Consider the following 23,759-nt stretch of genomic DNA (forward strand, 5'->3'; position numbering starts at 1 on the left):
CCTCTACCGAAGCTAGATATCAAGGCTGAATGGTGTGCTCTATATGCCAATATATTACCAGTATTCAAAGTAGCTTTGGGACCTGTGGAGACAGATACTTCCAATGCCCACGGCGATAGACAGGACTTCTCAATGCCAAAAGCACATTCATACTGCTTTTCTTAAGCAGGAAAACCTCTCTGACATCCATAAACAATTTACAATCTGTTCTTTTAATTTTCTCATACATTTAGCAGGAAAGTGCAGAAAAAAACTGACCACCAAGTGCCAGTGTTTCCTGATGCATAGTCATGAAATTTCTTCTTTTTTTTCCTGTGTCTGCGTAGACGCATCTGGAAACATTCAAATTCTTTGACCCAAGAATTCAACTTGTTTCTTACAGAAAAACAATTTAGGTATTTCTTTCTATTACGGTCTGCTTAACTCTTTTTTTGTCATCCTTGATCTATTTGTAACACCAATTGTATCTTTTACCCTGTAATGGCGATGCCATAACAGATCTTTGTAAGCCACATTGAGCCTGCAAATAAGTGGGACAATGTGGGGTACAAGTGCAATAAATCAAAAAAGATCATCATTCAGCATCAGGTATTTCAGGCACAAGTTATAAGAACCCAAAATGGATATGGTCCTGTTGCACGGGGAGCTTTTTAGGGGCATCTCATCTGAAAAACAGCCAACAACTTGATTTTGACCAGAAGTACCACAATTGGGAGCCTGAGAGGCATATTTTCAAAGCACTTAGACTTACAAAGTCTAAATGCTTTGAAAATGAGCCCCTGAGTCTCTCACAGGGCTATGTGAATAAAGAAAGGAAATTTTAAAACATCCTACAACCTAAAAAGCTAATGAGAAAAAATACCTTACAAAACACACTTTATAATTTAAAAAAAAAAAAAATCTTGAGATGGGCTCTGGTGATGCACATCCAACCAGCTCCATGGAAAGACAAAGATCCTGTACAGTAGATGGAAAGTAGCAACATGCACAGTGAAGCAACTCAAAAATTTCTAGCACGTACAGAGCTGCAGAAGCTTAGTGACATCACCCATGCTATAAGGAATTGTTATCCTGTCTGTCTTTGTAAAAACTAGAAACTAATCAGACTGATGTCACTGCCATGCAACATGGTAGAAGCTATTTTAAAAAACAAAATTACTGGCCGTTATGGTTACATAACTACACGCACTTAGTTTCCTATTGCTAATATTGCTGTTTATGATTGTACTGTACTATAATTGTTGTAAACCTTCCATTATTTAACTTAATCCTTACTGTAAGCAACATTGAACTCTAGTTTTCTTGGGATAATGGGGGCCAATATAGACTTAGCAAAAGGGAAGTCTTACCTTATCTATTGATTTATTTTTCCAAGGGGTAAGCAAACATGAGAATAGAAATAAGGACCAGCTAGTAGATTTAGAGTATCTGGATTCTGAGAAGGCGTTGACAAAATCCAATTCTGGACTAATAACTGGTTAAAAGATAATAAACAAAAAGAGGGACTGCTCCCCAATCAAAAAAAGCATATAGTGGGGTATACCCCAGGATTTGTATGCAGACTAGTGCTTTCTAACTTATATAAACTGGTCTGGAAAAGGGGGCTAAGTAAGGGGATAACCAAAACCATAATGAACACTTTATAACCCTTCTTCTCTACGATTCTCCTAATGTGTTTGTAACACATGAACCTCTTTGATAATTACATCACTTTGTATTTGTTTCATCACCAGAGGCGACTAACGCCTCATGGTACTATGTAAGCTACATTGAGCCTGCAAATAGGTGGGAAAATGTGGGGTACAAATGTAACAAATAAAATTTGCCAATGAAAAATGTACATGAAGTTGTTAAATCATAAGGAAATTGTAAGGTGCTGGAGGAGGATCTTGCAACACAGAGGTTGAGCGTCTAAATGGCAGAAAATACACAGTGATGCACTAAGCTGTATGTTTCAATGAATTCCTAAGTGAACAGAAACTGACATAACCTTTATATGGCACAAAATGTTTCCACAAATTTTTAGGTTTCAACTGTTTTTATTGATGACACCAATCCATTTCAACATAAGTTCCACAGTAGTGTACACTTCTCAAAGTAGGATCTTAACAATGTTACAACATTACTGTCATCTTAAGTTTTATAAGTTCCCCCCTCCCTCCTCCCCATTCCCCAACCCTGCCTTATATTCAACTTTTCAAACTTTAAGTCAACTTAACCCCTTCCTTTTTTCACCAAGTTCATATCTTTAATCAGCTGTTCAGATACTATTAGAGCCTTGCCATACCTCCCCTCCCCTACTTCAGCGTCTAATTTCTCCCCATCCATGTCCCATAGAGTCTGGAGTCTTATGACTCCATGGGCCATTGGCCGAGGAGCTCTGTAGTCTATCCAAGCCCTCACCTATAAGAGAGGGTCCATGTGACAGTCTACAAGTCTCCCAAATACCGTAAGCAAATCTATGAACAGACTAATATGAGTCCTAAGGCTCCTCCAGTAATTGGTGTCGCTACCCCCCCCCTCCCCACCTAATCCCTTCTCCTCCTCCCGCTCAGCTCCCCCCTCCTTTATTACTGATCCACTAAGAATATTGTCATCCCTCCCCCCCTTACTACCCTTCTATTCTTCGTCTCTGTATCCCCCCACAATCTCTTTCTTAGGGTCTCTCGGCCCCCTAGCTCTCTTTGTTCAATGCCTTGATGTCGATTTTCACTCTAAGAAAAAGAGTTCAGCACTAAGCTTCTGGCTCTGTGAGATAGGGACTGTATATATGGATCCCATACCTTTAAAAAGTGTTGTTTTCGTTTGCATGTGAGTCTGGTGTATTGCGCCTCAACAGCATCAAGTTATGCAGCTTGTTCCTCCATTGCCAATAGGAGGGGGCCAAGTCGCTAGTCCACACCCCCAATATAACTCTCTTGCCCAACATCCCGGCCTTCTGGATTAAGTTTGTAAAATATCTATTTTGCGGCCCAAAGTCTTCATATCTATCCAATAGTGTTCCCATTGGAGTCACCTTAATTGGCCTACTTCCCAAACTCCTTAAATACCCAATTATATCCCCCCAAAAATTTTTAGCAGGGCACATTTCCACCATGCGTGTACAAAAGAGTTAACTTCTGTCTTACATTTCTTACAAATTGGGGTGTCTATTCCTCCTGCTTTGAAGAGGCGTTCCTGTGTGAAGTAGGCTCTGTGCAGCAGGCGAAAATTGCACTCTCTCAACTCTGCACTTACCGACCCAGACTGTATCCTCCCCACTAATTGGTTCAGATTAAGTGAAGCCCCCGGAATATCTAAATCCCGAAGCCACTTATTCTGCAACTCCCTCTTCTCTAGAGGCGCTTGTATATCCTCCAAGGCTGTTTTCAGGGGTTTCCACAAATTTTTAATGCATAACTATAAATTGCTGATTTTAACAGACAACAAAAAACGTGCACGTAAGTGCAAAAGTCAGGACAATCTTCACAATTTACAGACTTGACTACTACTGAAAATCTATGAAAGCTCAAACGTGGTGCTTGCAAGGAAATCTAAGATATTTCTTGAGTTAGACTAGAAAGGCTTAGCTGGCTACACGAAACATTTGGAAACTTATTTCTGCAAAAGGAGATATTTTAAAGGTCAAAAAGGAATCCAAGGTTCCAGGTGTTATTTTGCATCATTTATTGTCCTTTGAAGCTCAGATTAATCATATTTGGAAGAAGTCTTTTTTTTTTCCATCTATGTCAATTAAGGCTGATTAGGTCATTTTTTCACAGTTCTCACTTCACTCTTCTGGTTCAGGTGTTGGCTCTATCTAATTTAGATTATTACAATTCACAGTATGTTGGACCGAGTAATAGGCTGCTGTACAAATTGCAACTATTACAGAATACAGTGGTTCGGATGATTTTTCAGTACAGGAAGTGGGAAACAATATCTGTTTATTTTAAAGATCTTCAATAGCTTTGTGTATGGATTACTTTTAAAGTTGCATGATTAGTTTTTCAGATATTATATGGTAATACTTCTGTATTATTAATTCAGTTTTCTAACTGTTTTTATACGTCAACCCGAGTTGGTGATAGTTTGCAATTGAAATATCATGTATTCAAAAACATTAGATTTAAATGTCAACTTGGCTCTATGTTTTCTTTTCAAGCAGTTACTATCTGGAATAACTTACCAGATATGATATGACTAGATCAGAATTATATGCATTTGCATAAGAGGTTGAAAACTTTGATAAATATGATGGTTAATATTCTGTTTTATTGTACTATTGACTGTGTAATTTTGTAATTGCTCATTTTGGCTGAGCCTCTCATCGCAAACCACCTAGAACCCTGCTGAAATAGAGAGGTATACAAGATATGGATTGGAATGTAGTGACTGAAAGGGGTATCCACACTTTTGCACTGGCCATAATCACTCTTTTCTTAGTATGAATCTGTAAAACTACAAATAGTAATTAAAATTGAAAAATGTTGTTTGTTCAAAAGTCTTTAACAGAAAGTAGTTGACAGGTGTTAAGCAGAATTCTGAAGGAACAGGACAAGGTTTATGCAGGCAGAACAACTAGTCAATTTAGACTCATGGCAAAATACTGCCACTGTTGTAATAAGAAAAAAAAAAAAAAAAGAGAAGAGGCTCCTTTAGTTTCCCATTGTTTAGAACATTAATTTATTTCATTAAAAGGCTCCAAGATGTGATTAAGGGTGAGACCATGGAAAAAAGTTTTCAACTGGAGCAAAAACAGATGAACTGGAAGATATTTGTTTGAAATATCTGTCAAACGTTTCATCACTACTGCTACAAAGATTCATTGAGAATGTTTGATCTAATAAATATGATCCTAAGTGTTTTTACTGATGGAATATCAAGTTTAGCATCTATTTAAACACAGATACCATATTTGATGTCAATCACATGAGGAATTCTACAAAATGACAGTAATTTTCAGAGTTATTTTATATACCCAAAATTCAATAGATAAGAGTCAAACCCTTTAGTGTCCAATGTTCCCATCAATCTGTTCCCATATGGCTTATTACGGGAACATTGGACACTAAAGGGTTAATTCTTTTTTTCTGGAACTGTAGACATGACTACTCCTGAAGAAGCTAAATTACAAGCATAATCTATGTTCCTACATATATTTAGGGGCATAAATTTTAGGAATATAGCCTTTGTAGAATAAGGCCCTATATGGGCAAAATATTGGCCTTTATGAGGCAATTTGATACAGCTACACTGCAATTCACAGTGTGACATGAGCAGGAAAAATCTGTTTTTTGAAGATGTGCTTTTTTTCCGCACATTAGAGGCTACATTAGTGATTGATGTTTAATTTAGACCTTTCAACCAGTGACTCCCAAACCTGTCCTGGAGGAATCTCTGCCAGTCAGGTTTTCAGAAATGCACAATGAATATTCATGAGATAAATTTGCATACACTGCCTCCTTGGTATGCAAAAATCTCATGAATATTCATTGTAGATATCCTGAAAACCGACTGGCTGGAATTACCTCAGGACAAATTCAGGAATCATTGCCTTAAACTATGAAAAGGCAATATTTTCATGTTTATAACCAGTCTTGATACACCACAATTTATATTTATAATGGGGTTTGCCTCCAAAATAATTTGAATTATATGGTACAATGTAGTTAGTTTTGGGCCACTCCTTTGAACGGCAGTAACTTTTTGGCTCTTGGATATACTCATTGGTCTATCCTTGCATTGGTGTTTTAAGTTTGTACCATGTAGAGGTTGTAACTGTTTCCATTCACTTAGGGCCAGATGCACAAAAGTCGTCAGAGCCGTTCCCTACCAAATTCCATAGCGAATCGGTAGGGAACAGCTATGCATCAAGGAAAGGGAATGCAAATTAGCTACTCGTAGCTCACTTGCATTCTCTATTCCCTCGTAAAACTGTCAGAGAATCGGACAGTCAAGCATGCGCAGAACAGCAAAGCGTTATGCTGGCTGCTCTGTGCATGCCAAATACGCCTCAAGTGCCAAGTGCTCGCCAGGAGCGTCCTTTATGGACGTTCTTCATTGTAGTGTATTATAAAAAACAAATCACAGGCTCCGATGCTGCAGGCATCTGCTGCACCTACCATGGTACAAATAGAAGCAATTCTGGAGACTGTCATTAGGATTTCCATCCGCCCAGCACAATCTTCAACCCAATCACAGCGAAGGAAGCATTGAGCCAAGCTGAGCTAAATGCCTTTCCCCCTCCTGCAAGATAAACCTGGCTCCGATGCTGCAGGCTCTCAGCTGAGAGACCCGGAAGTCTCAGCCAATCACAGCACGTTTAGCTGAGCTAAACACATTGTGATTGGCTCACAGACTTCCGGGTCTCTGAGCCAATCACAACGCGTTTAGCTCAGCTGAGAGCCTGCAGCATCAGAGCCAGGGCTTCTACTAATGTGTTGACAATTTCACTCATAGCAAGCAAGTGCAGTTTGGAAGTAGTTAGTCATGAAAAGGTTCATGAATGGCAGAACAACAAATGTTCAAATAAATAAAAACGGGGAGAAAATAATAAATAACTCCAATTTTAACAAAACTATTAGTGGGATTTGAACCCGCCACCTCTAGATTACAAGACCGGTGCTCTAACCACTCGGCCACAGCTCTATTTCCTTAGATCCCTCCCTTACTTCCAGGTCTCTCAGCTGAGTGAAGCACGAGCAAAAAGGACATTTATATTATTGCGGGGGGGGGGGGGGGGGGGCCAGGCCGCCCAAAATGGACTTTTTTTTTTTTTTAAGCAAAACTTTATTAAAAAAATCAAACAGACTCCGATGCTGCAGGCTCTTTTTTTGGACATCATTCAACCCTGGAATAATAAAAACGTCCTTTTTGTCCGTGCGTCACTCAGCTGAGAGACCTGGAAGTAAGGGAAGGACATCCAAGCAAGTAGAGTTGTAGCCGAGTGGTTAGAGCACCGGTCTTGTAATCCAGAGGTGGCGGGTTCAAATCCCTCTAATAGTTTTGTTAAAAAAAAAAAAAAAGGACGAGCACTTGGATTTTTTTCCCACTTTTTTAAAGTTCTATGAAGTCTTTATTGAACATTTATCAAAACAGCATCGGAGCCTGTTTGTTTTTGTTTTTTTTTAAATATATAGTGAAGAACGTCCATAAAGGACGATCCTGATGAGCACCTGGCAGCAAAGACATCGAAGGCCTCACCACAGGCGGGTGAGCCAGCTGCTGCAGCTATCGACGGTACCATCGGCGCAAGCACCTCCGGTACCGGAACAGACGGTCGCAGCAGCCTTTCCAGGATCCCTGGAAGAATGGCATTGAGGTGCTCGTCAAGAGTGTCTGTCGAGAAAAGCTGTGGCGTCGGTACAGGAGTCGAGGCTAGAATCTGCATAGGAGGAGGAGGAGGCAGTACCGGGCTGTCCGGAGACCGGCGCATCGACACCTCTTGTATAGAGGGTGAGCGGTCCTCCCGGCGTCGACGTTTCACGGGGGCCGATTCCCTTGACGCCCCGGAGCTCTCGGTACCCGTGATGAGAAGTGGACCGATGACAGTGCTTCTTTGCCTTCGCTCAAGGCACATCACTGGTACCCCTCGGTACCGACGAGGATGTGGAATCCACACGCCTCCTCGGGGTCAGGTCCGAAAGGGGTCAGGGTAAAAAATTAAAGAAACTAAGGGAAAAACTTTTTCTTTTTTTTTAAAGAAAAACTAAACAGCTCATGCACGAGCACGACGAAGAAGAAAAAACCGGCAAACAGCTGATTAAAAACGAAGGCTCTTCTTCTCTGGGGCACAGAACCACTGTAATCAGCCGCTCTTGACCACGGAAAAAAGAAGACTGAAGCGGGACTCTCGCGCTACGGGCGGGAAGATGGCCGCGCATGCGCGGTGCGCGCACCCGCGCTTGCAGGCTTTACCAACCTTTGTTGCTAGGAAGATTTTCCAGACCTGGGGCTGCCGAGGACGTCACCCATATGTGAGAACAAGCAGCTTGCTTGTCCTCGGAGAACTACTGCATCTAATGCTAGAAGCCTGTCCAAGGTCTGAAGAAAGGCTAAAGCCTTTTGAGAAGATTTGCAATGCGACTCCAGAAAGGTGTCAGGAAGAGGGACACAGAATTCTAGGAAATAACCGTGTTAAATGACGTCCAGAACCAACTGGTCTGAAGTAATCTGGGCCACCTCAGATGAAACTGCGACTGCCCTCGAATGGAAATTATCAGAGGAAGGGCCCACATACCTTCATTGGGAAGCTCAGGAGGTTTCCTGATGGCCTCCCCAGTGGCCACTATAAAAGGACTGAAACGAGGAACCTCTATTCCAGAATCTGCCTTGCTGGAACCCACCAGCTAATGCTGGCAATTTCTAGAATTTCTAAAACCCCAGGCCGTCGTCCTGAAATTCAAGTGGGGACTTACCTTCTGGAAACCTGGAAATTTTAGATTCTCTTAAATCATTCACCAGTTTCTTCAAATCTTCCACAAAAAGCAAACTATGCAGCAAAGATAGCTAACTCAGATGCACATTTGGGCAAAAATCAGCAGACCAGTTCCAGAGCCACAGAAAACGACACTCCAACTGTTAAAGCCAGATTCTTAGCTGAAACACTCACCTAATCATACAAAGTGTCTACCAAAAAGGCCATGCCCAATTCCAAATTTATCACCTTCTGAAACTTGCTCAGAACCCTCCTCTGGTGCATCCAGCAGCCACTTCACCCAGCAAAAATAGGCTCAAGCAATACAGCCTCTACAGGTGGCTGCTTGTAAAGAAAGGGACGAAACTTCAAAAGATCTCTTCAGGAGGGCAGTTCCTCTTTATACTGGAATCGCTGTCTTATTAGTGACTACTATAACCAGCGCGTCCACCCTAGGTAGCCTCAACCTCACCAGATCCATCAAGGGGCTGCGTAAGGGGATTGTCAGCCCACTTCAACCATTTCTTTAAGGCCCTCATTAAAGAGAAAGGTCTTAGCTGGCTTCCTAATACCTTTCAAAAGCATACTCCCTTTCGTAGGCACAGGAAGGCTCATCACCAGACAGAGAACTTGTATAACCCGGGAGATCAAGGAAGGTAGTTCAAGCCTCCAGAAAATACAGACCACTGAAGGGATACTCCCTTTGGCAGAAGCTCCACTAACCCTAGCCTCAAGGTCATCCTCCCAAATGAACTCCTTATCAAAAACTTCCTCTAGGTGTGCCACAGAGCTCACCAAGTCAAGGTCTTCCAGAGCCTGTCCTCTCACAAACATTGCCATTTAGCCCACAAGGAACCCTCTGTTTCCTGTCGAACCTGATGGCTCTACAGTTGAAGGTACAGGCAAACCCTTCTTTAAATCAGAAGGCTTGATGCAATAGCAGTACAAACTTTGGGTAAAAAGGAGAGGTAGGTGCCCTGGAGTCATGACTAAAGAGCACAGGAGGCTCATCTGACCACGCATACTCTGAAGAGAGGATTTCCACCTGAATCGGCTCCTCAGACCAGCTTTCTGTTGCACCTCCGCTATTGCCTGACTCAACTTCAGGGAGCCAGTGGAAGTTTCCTGTGCATAGCCTCTGGCAGCACTGATTCAGCACAAACTTGGCAAAGACCACTAATTGGGGACACCAGGCACAGTGCCAAACATGCAGCACAGTGACATGCCTTTTTCTAAAGCAGCAATTAGGAGTGCCATGGCCCCTACAGTGCCCTGCAAATAGTTTCCCAATATTGAAATAAGAAGCTCCCCCTGCAAGCACCCAGAGGTGAATGGACTCCCGAACTCCAAAAGACTCAACTTGGAGATTTTTGGGTTGTTTGTTAATTTTGAAAATGACTGCTCCATTCCACATTTTGGGAGGTACTCAAGAAACTCCTCCCATTCCTAAAAAGGGGATGGGGCCGAAGAACACATATGACTCCGGGAGGAGGGGAGGGCAGAGGGGACCCCAAGTCAAAGTGTGTATCTCTGGGACTAAAGTCCAAGGATTAGAAGGACCCCTTCCCACTTCCTCTCCCTCCCCCCCCCCCCCCCCCCAGAAATATTGTTTCCTCCTTGCCATTTTTTTATTTTTTTTTCCTGTTCTCTGACAAGACTTTTTTTTTCCTCCTGAAATTTCTTTTGGGGGTCAAAATCAGCACACTCAATAAAAGCTAATCCCTACAAGGGCTGCACAGGTACTTACCTACCATCTGCTGAGGAGACTGATAAATACTGGCTATGGGCTGCACAGGACCTTTTAAGATGGTGTGAGTCAGTGCCACATTACACCCTCTGCCTGACAGGAAATGTGTTAACAGTCCTGCAACATATTTCCTCTCAGGCAGAGGGTGGGATGTGGGCAGAGTACCCAATGCTTGTGCAGAAACAGCACCGAAGCTCTGGGAAGAGGTATGGAGGAAAGCTGGGGGAAAGGAGAGGACAGATTATGCAGCTGGCCATTGCCCGCTGCCCACAGGACTGGGAGAGACCTTAGGAAATTAGATGCTGGACACTGACAAGGAGAGTAAGGGGAGATGCTGACACATGGCCTATATGTGAATCATCAGATGGGGGATGAAAGCTAGGGGTGAAAGTTAGGATGCAACTGATACATAAAGCTGACTTGAGTATATATGGTAATTGCCTTAAACTTATGTTCATTTGTGTTCAATTAATTTTATTCAGGCAGCTGAGCAGGCTCCCAGGAATAAATTGCAAATATTTTTTTAACTGCTGACCAGCACAAATAGCTGTTCACCTCCATTTCCAGTCCACACTCAAACCAAATGACTTGGTCCCCACATATACGAGGTCTTTTCAGAAATCTTCTATAAGACTTTATAGTTTTTAGTCTCAAACTTACTTGATCAGTCATGATCATGATTTTGCCATATCGCAAGGACTTGAGAGACTCTTGATCATCATAGCTCTTCTTGTACTGTAGACCAACTATTTTGATGATATTGTTGATTTCTGCATTTTCCATAATCTGAAAAATTCAATGCAGGGCAAATTAGAGCATGACTACACAATATCTAAGACTGCATCCTCATACCACAGAAACTTAGCTATATCATTTTAGCAAGAAAACCCCACAAATCCAACACTCTTCCTTACCTGTTTGTGGAAGCTTCCCGTACATTTAGAATTTTTCCCCTAAGAGGAAATACACCATATCGGTCTCGTCCAATGACACCTAAACCAGACACAGCTAGGGATTTGGCAGAATCTCCCTCTGTCAATATCAGCGTACAGCTCAAGGAATGCTTGCCACCTTACAGGAGGAGAAAAAAAATCAGTATCTGAAAGTAGACATCCTTCTTTAAACTGTGAAATATATATATGTATAGACAGATACAGACAGATTACATTTTTGACAATAAGCCAATTTCAAAAACACCAACATACAAAACAAAATGGATAAAAACTTGGGTCATCACAAATATCAGATAGATAATTGGTACAAACAACTGGATGCACAAGTTGCTAATATCTCAATCACTCAATTAACAGACAAAAAAGCAGGACAAAAACCTCACATATGGATGTCGTCACTGATGAAGTCAGGCACAGGAAAGCTCTCACCTAGTCTTTTAATTTATTTATTGCATTTATATCCCATATTTTCCCACCCATTTGCAGGCTCAAAGTGGCTTACATCGTTTTGTTAACACAGTTAATCCTGGATGTCAGGTACCATTATTGTTGTGCAGAGATTAATTAAGGGAAGAAGTAGAGGGAAGGAAGGAAGGAATTTATTAGGTATAGTAGACGGTGGGTTTTCAGAGGTGGGTTAGTAAGGTTCTGGGTTTCATTGTAGGCTTTAAGAAGCTAAGGATTCAGCTACACTACTCAGATGTGTCAGTTTCATGCTGTGTATTGGTGCAGGACTGCCTTAGTTCCTTTAGACGATGTAAAAGAATACAACTCTAAAGGGAAGTGGGAGGATATGAGGATTTCTATCCTGCCATCCTCAGAGAACAAGTGCTACAGGACAAGTAACACTGTTTTTTTTTCTGAGGATGAGCAGTTCAGTCAAGTTCTCACATGTGGGCCTCCTTTACTAAAAAGGGAAGCATTTTTGTTGGCAACAGGCTTTTCTTTTTTTTTTTTAGGGGGAGTCAAAAATGTATAATAATGGGCCCTAGAGGGGATGGTTTCATTTTAATCTCAAAGAGATTGCTCAGGATGGACTGACAAAACCTACCCATCAGTAATCCCTTTTCCTGACAAAAGCAAGACATGTATGTTCAAATAATTTTTATTATAGATACAACGTATACAAACATTTTCAGCTCGGTAACTTATTATCCATTGTCTTTGACATCAGTGTTACAGATATTAGTTTACAGATATTAGTTCACAAGTATCACTATGCATCTACTTTTTCCTTTTTTTCCCCCCTCCCTCCCCCCAATTACTATGTTTATTACATTCCCCCCCCCCCCCTAACCAACTCCCCCCTGCCCCTACACCCCCCCCCCCCCCCCCACTCATATTACAGGTAGAAATTCAACAAGAAACTTCGTCCTGCTGGGGGCAGGGTGTTCCACACTGGCTCCCATTGGGCCCGGAATACAAGGCCCGGGCTACTTTCAATGTCGCCTATGCCACAGTGGTCTACCCACATCTGTTGAATCAGTTGCGATCTCCAAACTTGCAGCGACGGTTTTTGAGGAGACCGCCAGGTGTATAATATGGAGGTGATCCCAAAAAGGGTAGCTAGCTTGATGAAACCCTTAAACCCTTTGGAGGATCAGAAGAAAAAGTATAATTATTAAAAAGCATCAACGGATCCCTTATTAGTGTGCAATTCCACATCTGATCTATCATTCTCAGTGTCTCCCCCCAAAATCTTTGAACCAGCAGGCAGCGCCAAAACATGTGACCCAATGTGGCCATTGGTTCCCTACATTTGGGTCAGTCCCCATTGTTTGTAAATTTTGCCAAAAAGGCTTTGCATGGGGTATATGTAATCTCAACAGCCATTTGTATAGCCTCTCCCTCTGTGGTATGGATAGCCTCTGAGTATACAGGGACTTCAAATAGATCCTACACATCTCTGGAGACACCTCGAAACCCAGCTCCCCTGACCAACCCAGAGCCAGGTGCCCATAATCAATCTCTGAGGTGGAGTCTTTCAATTGTTGGTGGTGGAATCTCAACGGGACTGATTGCTGTGCACCCAGTGTAAAGGTCTCCGCCAAGACCTCTGTGACATCCTCTGTCAGGTCCGTCCATGACAGAGTAACAATATAGTGTTTTAATTGAAAATTTATTCAAACATGTGCCCCTGTGGGATATCATATAGTTTCTGTAACTCGGAGTATGTGTGCATGTTACCCTCCGCTGTAACTACATGAGCTAAATATACCATTCCTTTCCTTGCCCAGTTGCTGAAGATGCTCTGTCCCTGCCCCAGGGGGAAGCCTGGGTTATTACATATGGAAAGCCAAGGGGAGGTGACAGCAGAAAAATGATGTTTTTTGCACACACATCGCCAGGAAGCCCTTAAAGACTGCAGTAACGGGTGTCTCCTAAAGGCCTGAAGTGGTAGCTTTCCTCCTGTGTGTAAAAGATGGCTGAAGTGGACCTCTGGAAACACATTCATTTCTATCGGCGTCAAGGAAAAATCTGAGGAACCCCGATACCAGTCGTTTATATGGTGCATTACGCATGCTATTGTGAGGGATCTGATATTTAGTAGACCCATCCCCCCTCTGTCCCGTGGAGAAGCTATGGTGTCTAGGGGTAGTCTTGGCTTTTTGCCTCGCAATATGTATTTCTGCAAAAGTTTCGACAAAGTCTTTTCTTCTCTACATTTTAGAAACAGGGGAAGTTGTTGGAACACACATAACCATTTTGGGGCCAAAATCATGTTAAATAGTGCTATCCGTCCCCAAATCGTCAACGGGAGATCCCCCCACAATGCTAGTTTACATCTTGTCGTCTCTAGAAGTGGCATAACATTGACTTTGTACAGTGATGTTATATCCTTAGTTAAGAGAATCCCCAGATATTTTCTCTCTGATTCTACCCATCGTAGGGGAAATTGCCCTTTCCAGAAGTGCTTTATCTCGTCATCCAGTGCCATTGCACAAGAGTTGTGAAGGTTAAAAGTAAACCCTGCCATAGACCCATACCAGCTGATTAATTCCAATGCCACCATGAAGGACGGTTGGGGTTTTGTAAGTATCAGCATGATATCATCTGCGTAGGCTACTGCCTTTACCTCTTAAGCCCCCAATCTTACTCCCCTAACTGCATCGTTAGTATTTAACAATCTAAGCAATGGTTCCAAGGCTAGATCAAATAGTAACGGGGATAATGGGCATCCCTGCCTGGTTCCCCCAGTAATCTTGAAACTTTGAGAGCCCCCCCCCCCCCCCCCCCCCCCCCCCGTTAATAGCTATTTGTGCCTCCGGGTCATGATATAAGGTTTTCAATGCTTTCAAAAAGTCCCCCGGTAGGCCTATCCAGTCTAAGACCTGAAACAAAAGCCCCCACCTCACTTGGTCGAAAGCCTTGGCGGCGTCCAAGCTATCACTGCGGGTTCATTTTGATATTTGCATTTGGCTATCGACATTAGTGCTTTCCGGGTGTGCAGAACTGAGTGGCGTTTCGGTATAAATCCTACCTGTGCAGGGTCAATTAGTTCTGGGAGGAAAGTCCCCATTCTGTCAGCCAAGACTTTTGCCAGCAACTTAATATCTACATTAATTAGGGAAATGGGGCAGTATGATTCGGGTTCCTCTGTGGCCTTATCTGGTTTCAACAGAAGGAAAATGTGCGCGGTATTCTCGTATTTCAGGAAGTTCCCTTCGTTGATAACCGCTTAATGATATTCAAAAAGCAGGCCCCAAACAGAGTGCTGCAGTAATTTATAGAATTCACCTGAAAAACAGTCGGCCCCAGGGGCCGACATGGACTTCAGCCCTCTAATAGCCCGTTGCAACTCTTTTGGTTGTAGAGGTATTGTTAATTTATCCACTACATTCTTACTGAGATGGGGCATCCCTGCTCTAGTTAGTAGATCTTGCACTTGCACGCTAGGTGCCAGGCCATGTTCTGTGTAAAGTTGTTTGAAATGGGTGCACAGCACATCTGTAGCTTATCTGCTCTATTCACTATCTTTCCCCTCTTATCTTTCAACGCGGAGATTGTTCGGTTCCCTCTACCCTTCTTTACCAACCTGGCTAATAAGCCCCCTGATCTATTCCCAAATCTGCCCAAACGATATTTTTGGTATACCACGTTCCGCTTCATGTGCTCATGGAGCAAAGAGTTCAAGGTCGCCTGGGCAGATTGGTAATTGTCTTTATGAACCTCTGTTGGGGATATCTTCGCTTAGCTTTGTGCAGCTGACGGTTTAGGTAGATTACATTTGAGGCGATCCGCCTACGTCTCGCTGCTATATAGGCAATCAGGTCCCCTCTCAGTACTGCCTTCGCTGCGCACCAGAATAATTGTGGGTTGTTCTTATGTTCTTTGTTATGTGCCACATACGTTTCCCATTTTCCTTGCAAAAAGTTTTGAAATTCCTTATTTTTGGCCCGGTAGCTAGGGAATCTCCAACTCGGGGTTGGAGAAAAATGCCTTGGAGCTGTGAGCACAAACCATACTGGTGTGTGGTCCGATATCATTATTTCTTCCTGACCCGCTTCCTCCACCCCTACAAAAAGGTCTGTTGTTATAAAAGTATAGTCTAGGCGGGCCCACGTACCATGGACCCTGGATTGGTGTAAGGAATCTCGCTCATTGGGGTGCAGGAGTCTCCATTTGTCCGCCACAGAAAGGGAGGCTGCGAACTCTCGCAACATTCTTCCTTCCCTTTCCCCCTTCGGTCTATTGCTGCTAGGCCCTGTACAATCTTCTTGGGGGTCCATTATTGTATTCATATCTCCCGCAACAATTAGTCCCTTACCTTGGATCGAATTAAGGGCTCTCAACAATCCCGCAAAAAACTGCCTATCAAAGGGAGTGGGGGCATACACATTAAGTAGAAAAACCTCTCTGCCTATAGTATACCTATGCCTAGAAAAGGAATAGGGAGCACTCCGAGGCCCACCAAAATACCTCCTAGTTGTGGAGGTGGTAGCAGAAGGCACCTGGCGAGAGAGAGAAGCCATAGCATCTGTCTGCTTCTTGATCTGGTCAACCAGATCTTCTACCTTCTCTCCGAAAAGATTATCCCCCGGGAAGGAACATCCGCTATCCTCTGCTGGACCGAATGGTCCAGGTCAGAGACACGCAGCCATAAGAGTCTGCGCATCACTATACCTTGAGCAGAGATCTTGGATGCTGCATCAAAAGTGTCATATGCTCCCCTAGTCAGAAATTTACGACACGCCTTCTGCTGGCTGACCAGCTGGCGAAAAGGTATGGCCTACTCCAGAAGGAGAGCATCGACCAAACCAGACAGCTGCCACACCGAGTTCCACAAGTGGATGCTCATGAAGAGCTGGTGTGATTGTATACGGGCAGTGAGCATAGCGGCCTGATACATTTTCCTCCTAAAAGAGTCCAAGGTCCTAGCTTCTCTGCCTGGAGGCACCGAAGCATAGTCCCTAGAACTCTTAGCTCTATTGAGGGCAGAGTCCACCACCATGGAGTTATGGGGTAACTGAGATATCATCAACCCAGGTTCACCATAGATTTGATACTGGGAATCTGTTCTTAGGGATCACGGGACCAGACAAAGGGGATGCCCAATATTGCGCAAGGACTTCCCTGAGTACCTTATGTAAAGGAGCTGTCACTGCCTCCTTGGGTGGAGAGGTATAGTTCAGGACCTTGAGCATCTCAGCCCTGGGCTCATCCTCCACGTCTACAGGGAATGGAATGACCTGAGCCAGCTCCCGTACAAAAGATGAAAAAAAAGAGGCTCTCAGGAGAGTCTCCTTTTAGGTGGAGAGAAAGGATCAGAGGGAATCCCAAAGGACTCATCCGAAAAAATGTACCTGGGATCTTCCTCCGACTCCCACAAGCATTCCTTCTCGGTATCAGAGAGCACTTCCTTCAGTGACTTCCGAAACCGGACCCGCCTCGACGCCGAAGACTCCGACGACATCGATGGGGAGTCTACCTGGGTGGCAGCCGATACCAGAGCCACAAGTGGCACCAAGCTCGAGGACGTCACCGCAGGTGGAGGGCCAGACACAGCTGCAGAACACAGAAAGGTAGGCGAAAGCACTCCCAGTGTGCCGTGGCCTCTCAGCAACAATGCCTATTCCACTCCTGACATCGATGTGTCCCTCCCTCGATGTCGAACCAAATCGAGCCCCAAAACATTTCTCTCTGGGCTTCTCGAGCCAGTTGAGTCCTTTTCGTCATACGAATACAAAGGGCACAATTGGCCGGGCTATGGTCGGGCACAAGGCACTGAATATACCACGAATGGGAATCGGTACCTGAGATGGTCCAGTTGCACCGAGAACACCGCTTGAAGCCACTGAAGTTTTCGATGACATTCATTTTTATTTTATTTTTTTTTTTGTTACATTTGTACCCCGTGCTTTCCCACTCATGGCAGGCTCAGTGCGGCTTACATATTATATACAGGTACTTATTTGTACCTGGGGCAATGGAGGGTTAAGTGACTTGCCCAGAGTCACAAGGAGCTGCCTGTGCCTGAAGTGGGAATCGAACTCAGTTCCTCAGTTCCCCAGGACCAAAGTCCACCACCCCTAACCACTAGGCCACTCCTCCACTAGGAAGACTGCCCTGGCGAAATCAAAGAACTCGATGGGCTGAAAAAAAGTGCACCAAAAAGAGAGGGCAAAACCCCGGCCGAGCAGGCCTAACGACGGCAGTGACTAAAATAAAAGAAAACTTATACGCGGACCGAGAAAATAGACTATAAAGGAATTGGGGGGGGGGGGGGGTTGTTTGTTTTTTTAAACAGAAAAGAACAAAATTAAGGTGAAAAAAAAAACACGAAAAAGGCACTGAGGCTCTCCCAGGCGAAGAAGCAGAGCCAGGTACATTAGCTGCCACTGCTCACATGGGAAAAAAAAGTAACTGAGTGTGGCTGCTCGGTGGCAGGAAGGCACTCGGCACATGCGCAGTCGGACACGTGGCGCACCGGAGGGCTCCCGCAATTTTTTTTTTTTTTTTTTTTTTTTGCTGTACTAAATGCCGGATCGCCGACCCAACTGTCATCAGTATAATATAGCCTGCTTGTCCTCGAAGAATATTAACAGTTTTAATTTACTTCATGACTCTCAACATGGGTTTAGGCCCTTCCACAGAACTGAGACTTTATTGAGATCATTGACTTCTGAAGTGAAAAATATTCTTGGTTGAGATAGTAGAAAGGCAAAATACCGAATTGAAGGATGGTTCTTTTTCAACTCCCTGGTCATCACCTTGCAGTGTGCCTCAGGGGTCACCTATTTCTCATAAGTACATAAGTATTCCCACACTGGCACAGACCAAGGATCCATCAAGCCCAGCATCCTGTTTCCAACAGTGGTCAATCTCCTTTACTATATAATCTCTATGGGGTTCTTTTACCAAGCTGTGGAAAAACAGCCATACAGTAGCAGCGGGGGCCCTTTTTCACACGCACCAGGGCCCTTTTTACAGCAGTGGGTAAAAAGCTTTCCCATCCATTAGATATATTTGATTCAAAGCAATATTTTCCCGTTCTTTCTGATTTTCTGCTATTCCTCTTTGGAATAATTTACCAGTGCAGATTTGCTCTTTAAGGAATTTATCTGTTTTTCAGAAGGTGTTAAAAACATATGTTTCCTTGATTAAGTTTTAGTATAAGTAATCTGATTATTATTCTTTATTGTTTTTGCTTTGTAACATCCTGATCTATGTTTCAGTGTTTACTTTTGTTACCTCAAATTGATTCCATTTTGGAAGAGTTGGCAGGTTGTAAGAAACTGATAACATAACATTTCATAAGATCTTTTATTTTGCCTTGTAAAAGGAGGGATGAAGAACAAGGAGCCCAAGGAGTAGTGCAAACTCCGCAGATAGTTTAAATTTAACAACTTTTTTGCAGACATCCCTAGATGACAATAAAGAAAGGGCTACTCTCCTTATTACATTTGTATTTGAGTCTGATTATTTTTTTATTTTTTATTTATTGCACTTGTATCCCACATTTTCCCACCTATTTGCAGGCTCAATGTGGCTTACAAAGATCTGTCATGGCATCACCATTACAGGGTAAAAGATACAATTGGTGTTACAAATAGATCAAGGATGACAAAAAAGAGTTAAGCAGACCGTAATAGAAAGAAATACCTAAATTGTTTTTCTGTAAGAATCAAGTTGAATTCTTTGGTCAAAGATTTTGAATGTTTCCAGATGCGTCTACGCAGACACAGGAAAAAAAGAAGAAATTTCCTGACAATGCATCAGGAAACACTGGCACTTGGTGCAGTTTTCTTCTGCACTTTCCTGCTAAATGTATGAGAAAATTAAAAGAACAGATTTGTGTTTTCTGGGACCCTAGACAATTGAAAGTATTTCTGGACTCAAATAAAACTTTACCAAAGCCTTCTGAATGATAGAATCTTGGTTACTAGAATTATTCGATGGTATTGATTTGTAATGTACCTACAGTCGCTTTTCCTTATTTCAGTAAGCTTGTTGAAGTATTATTTAACATCTCTCACTTTTCAGTTCTCTCCTTCCTAGTTGTGGGCTTGGACTTTGTTTTTCAAGGGTGGATTGTTTTCTATATGATTATTAGTTTTATGCTATTCTGCTTGAACTTCATAAATTTTTCTGTAACAAAGTCTTCTTTTGTTATGTTACTGAAAAATATATTAAATTTTAAAAAAAATTCTGGTGATACCGCATTTAGAATATTGCATACAATTCTGGAGATCACACCTTCAAAAAGATATAAATAAGATGGCTTTGGTCCAGAGGGCAGTTACTAAAATGGTCAGTGGTCTTTATCATAAAGCACAAGGGAACAAACTAAAAGATCTCAACATGTATATTTTGGAAGAAAGGCAGGAGAGGGGAGATTTGATAGAGGCATTTAAATACCTATACAACTCTTTCAATTGAAAGGAAGGTATAGAACAAGGAGGAATAGGATGAAGGCAAAAGGTAATAGATTCAGAAGTAACCTGAGGAAATACTTCTTTATGGAAAGGGTGGTGAATTTGTGGAACGCCCTCCCGATGGAAGTGGTGGAGATGTAAACAGTATCTGAATTTAAGAGAGCTTGGGACAAGTACATAAGATCTCTAAGGGAGTGATAGGGTGAGCAGATGGCATGGATGGGCAGACTGGATAGGCCATACAGTCTTTATCTGCCTACATGTTTCTATATTTCTACACAACTTTATTTTCACTTCCACGTAGGAGATGAGATACATTAGCATTATTCCAGTTTCATGTAGATGCTGAAATCTTAGTGCATTTGACTTTGGCTCAGTTAATATGGTTTCCATGCATCACTGTCACCAGAACAGCAGCCAACTATTTCACAAAGGAGGTTTCATTTTATATTCTGCAACCAACATGAAAAACATTTAGGAATAAAATGATTACACTATCAAAACAATGCCCTGTATAAATTATTATATAAAGGCTAGATATAGTGAAATCACATTAAACATTTTACTTTAATTAAAAAAAAACTTAATTAGCTCTTACCAGCATCATTTGCATCATCTAATTTTGGAATGCCTTTGATTTTACTGTGCTTCACAGATGAGCACTTCTTATTCAGCTGAGTCTGAGCTTTGAATTTGACCCAGTTCAGAATGCTCTCTACTATACCACAGTTAGATACCTATTAAAAGACAGACTATAATTAGGATTATGCACAACAGATGAACATTTTTATGCTTGTTCATGCTTAAATATTTAATAAAATCTAGCTCAGAATTGATAGGACATGTCAGCAAATTGCTCTGCAGCAAGGACCTACATTCTATCACTACAGGAAGTGGGTTTCAAGGGAAAAAATGTTTGTTTAGTTTAAGTGGTAATAATGACTACATTTTATATTATTGTCTCTGTGTAAATGTACCCAAGTCAATAAAGCAGAGAACAGTTATCGATATATTTATTTGTAATACTGCATGTCAGTGCATTTATAGTCAACATCCAAAACCTGCTTCAGGCTGAACTCTCACAATGAAGAATAAATAACTATATTGTAAACAAGCAATTATTTGTAACTCTGAGGGAAAGGGCTTTGGAAATAAACAGTAGGTGTTGGCAGATAAGGTAAAATTATGTATCATACCTGATAATTTTCTTTCCATTAATCATAGCTGATCAATCCATAGACTGGTGGGTTGTGTTCATCTACCAGCAGGTGGAGATAGAGAGCAAAGCTTTTGCCTCCCTATATGTGGTCATGTGCTGCCGGAAACTCCTCAGTATGTCGATATCAAAGCTCCATCCGCAGGACTCAGCACTTAGAGAATTACACCCACAAAGGGACACTCTGCCCAGCTCACCACCGCCGAAACGGGGGAGGGGTATTAACCCAGCTCATCCCCACACAAGTGGGGGAGGGGAATCCGTCCAGCTCATCCCCGCGGAGCGGGGGAGGGACACCACCCCGCCGATGCGGGGGGATCTGGCTTATCCTGCAACCGCAACCATGGGAGGAGCTGACTGACCCTAACACCGCCGAAGCGGGAGGGGTACAAAGCTGCCCTACAGCCGCACGAAGCGGGAGGGAGCGCCGGCAGAATTTAGGTCTCAATCCAGCCCCGTAAAACGGAGGGGAGAGGAATGCAGCAGCTCACTGTAACACAAACTCGTCTCAACTCTTGAAGAATCCAATTGAAAAACTTGAACACGAAGTCCTCCTGAACAGGAACTGAAGACTAAACTTGAATCTGAAATGCAACCAGAATATAAACAGTACAGATATCTGGGAGGGGCTATGGATTGATCAGCTATGATTAATGGAAAGAAAATTATCAGGTATGATACATAATTTTACCTTCCATGTCATCATGCTGATCAATCCATAGACTGGTGGGATGTACCGAAGCAGTACTCACCCAGGGCGGGACATTGAAATCCCTGACCGCAACACTGAAGCTCCAAACCGGGCCTCCACCCGAGCAGCCACAGTCAAGCGGTAATGCCTGGAGAAGGTATGGGCCGATGCCCAAGTTGCCGCCTTGCAAATCTCTTCCAAGGAGACGGACCCGGCCTCTGCCATCGAGGCCGCCTGAGCTCTAGTGGAGTGAGCCTTCAGCTGGATAGGCGGCACCTTCCCCGCGGCCACATAAGCCACTGCAATGGCTTCCTTGACCCATCTTGACACTGTAGGCTTAGCAGCCTGCAGACCCTTACGAGGACCTGCAAACAGGACAAACAGATGATCCGATTTCCGGAAATCATTGGTCACTTCCAAGTATCTGATGATGACTCGTCTCACATCCAGCTATTTGAGAGCAGAGTATTCCTCTGGGTAGTCCTCCCTACGAAAGGAAGGGAGACAGAGCTGCTGATTCACATGGAAGCGAGAAACAATCTTGGGCAGGAAGGAAGGCACTGTGCGAATAGTCACTCCTGCCTCAGTGAACTGCAGAAAAGGCTCTCGACATGAGAGTGCCTGGAGCTCGGAAACTCTTCTGGCTGAAGTGATAGCCACCAAAAAGACTGCTTTCAACGTCAGGTCTTTCAGAGATGCCCTAGACAAGGGTTCAAAAGGCAGCTTCTGCAAGGCTCTTAGCACCAGGTTGAGATTCCACACAGGCACCACTGAGTGCAGAGGAGGGCGCAGGTGATTAACTCCCTTGAGAAAGCGCACCACATCTGGCTGCGAAGCCAGGGAAGCACCCTTCAGGCGGCCCCTGAAGCAAGCCAGAGCCGCTACCTGGACTTTAAGGGAACTGAGCGACAGGCCTTTCTCCAGACCTTCCTGCAGGAACGCCAACACTGAAGAAATTGGAGCAGTGAAGGGAGAAAGTGAGCCTGCTTCACACCACGCTGCAAAGGTACGCCAAACCCTGGCGTAAGCAGTAGAAGTAGACCGCTTCCTCGCTCTCAGCATAGTGGCGATGACCTTGTCTGAGAAGCCCTTCTTTCTCAGACGCTGCCGCTCAATAGCCAGGCCGTAAGACCAAAGGGGGAGGGATCCTCCATCACCACGGGACCCTGATGTAATAGGCCCTGCTCCACTGGCAGCCGCAGAGGATCGTCGACTGAGAGCCTGATCAAGTCCGCATACCAGGGACGTATGGGCCAGTCCGGACCCACCAGGATTATCCGGCCCGGATGCTTTGCCACCCGGTCTAGCACCCTGCCCAACATGGGCCAGGGCGGGAACACATAGAGAAGCGCCTGTGTCGGCCACTGTTGGAGAAGAGCATCTACTCCCAGGGATCGAGGGTCCCGTCCTCTGCTGAAAAAGCGCGGCACTTGGCAATTGGCCGATGACGCCATCAGATCTAGGCTCGGCTGGCCCCAGCGCTTCGTGATGTCCAAGAACGCCTGAGCAGATAGCTGCCACTCTCCGGGCTCCAAGGTATGGCGACTGAGAAAGTCCGCCTTCACATTCATGACTCCGGCAATGTGGGCCGCTGACAGCTGTTCCAGGTTCGCTTCCGCCCACTGGCATTGATTCATGGCCTCCTTGGCTAGAGGGGCGCTCTAGGTACCTCCCTGGCGGTTGACATAGGCCACAGCCGTGGCATTGTCCGACAGGACCCGTACTGGCTTCAACGCCAGTACCGGGATGAACTCCAAAAGCGCCAACCTAATGGCTCTGAGTTCCAGGAGGTTGATAGACCACTTTGCCTCTGCAGGAGACCAGAGCCCCTGCTCTGTCCTTCCCAAGCAGTGGGCTCCCCAGCCCGACAAAGAGGCG

At 43.8% G+C, this 23,759-nt stretch overlaps 1 protein-coding gene across 1 annotated transcript in view; it reads right to left on the minus strand.

The window, feature by feature from the left end:
• Positions 1–23,759, minus strand: part of TOP2B (DNA topoisomerase II beta) — a 507,457-nt gene that overhangs the window by 302,380 nt on the left and 181,318 nt on the right. The window contains 4 exon segments of the mRNA XM_030205679.1: positions 10,806–10,931; positions 11,060–11,070; positions 11,073–11,216; positions 20,573–20,711. Coding sequence (XP_030061539.1) covers positions 10,806–10,931; positions 11,060–11,070; positions 11,073–11,216; positions 20,573–20,711 — 420 coding nt within the window.

The sequence above is a fragment of the Microcaecilia unicolor genome, chromosome 1, assembly GCF_901765095.1.
Source record: "Microcaecilia unicolor chromosome 1, aMicUni1.1, whole genome shotgun sequence".
Lineage (NCBI taxonomy): Eukaryota > Metazoa > Chordata > Amphibia > Gymnophiona > Siphonopidae > Microcaecilia > Microcaecilia unicolor.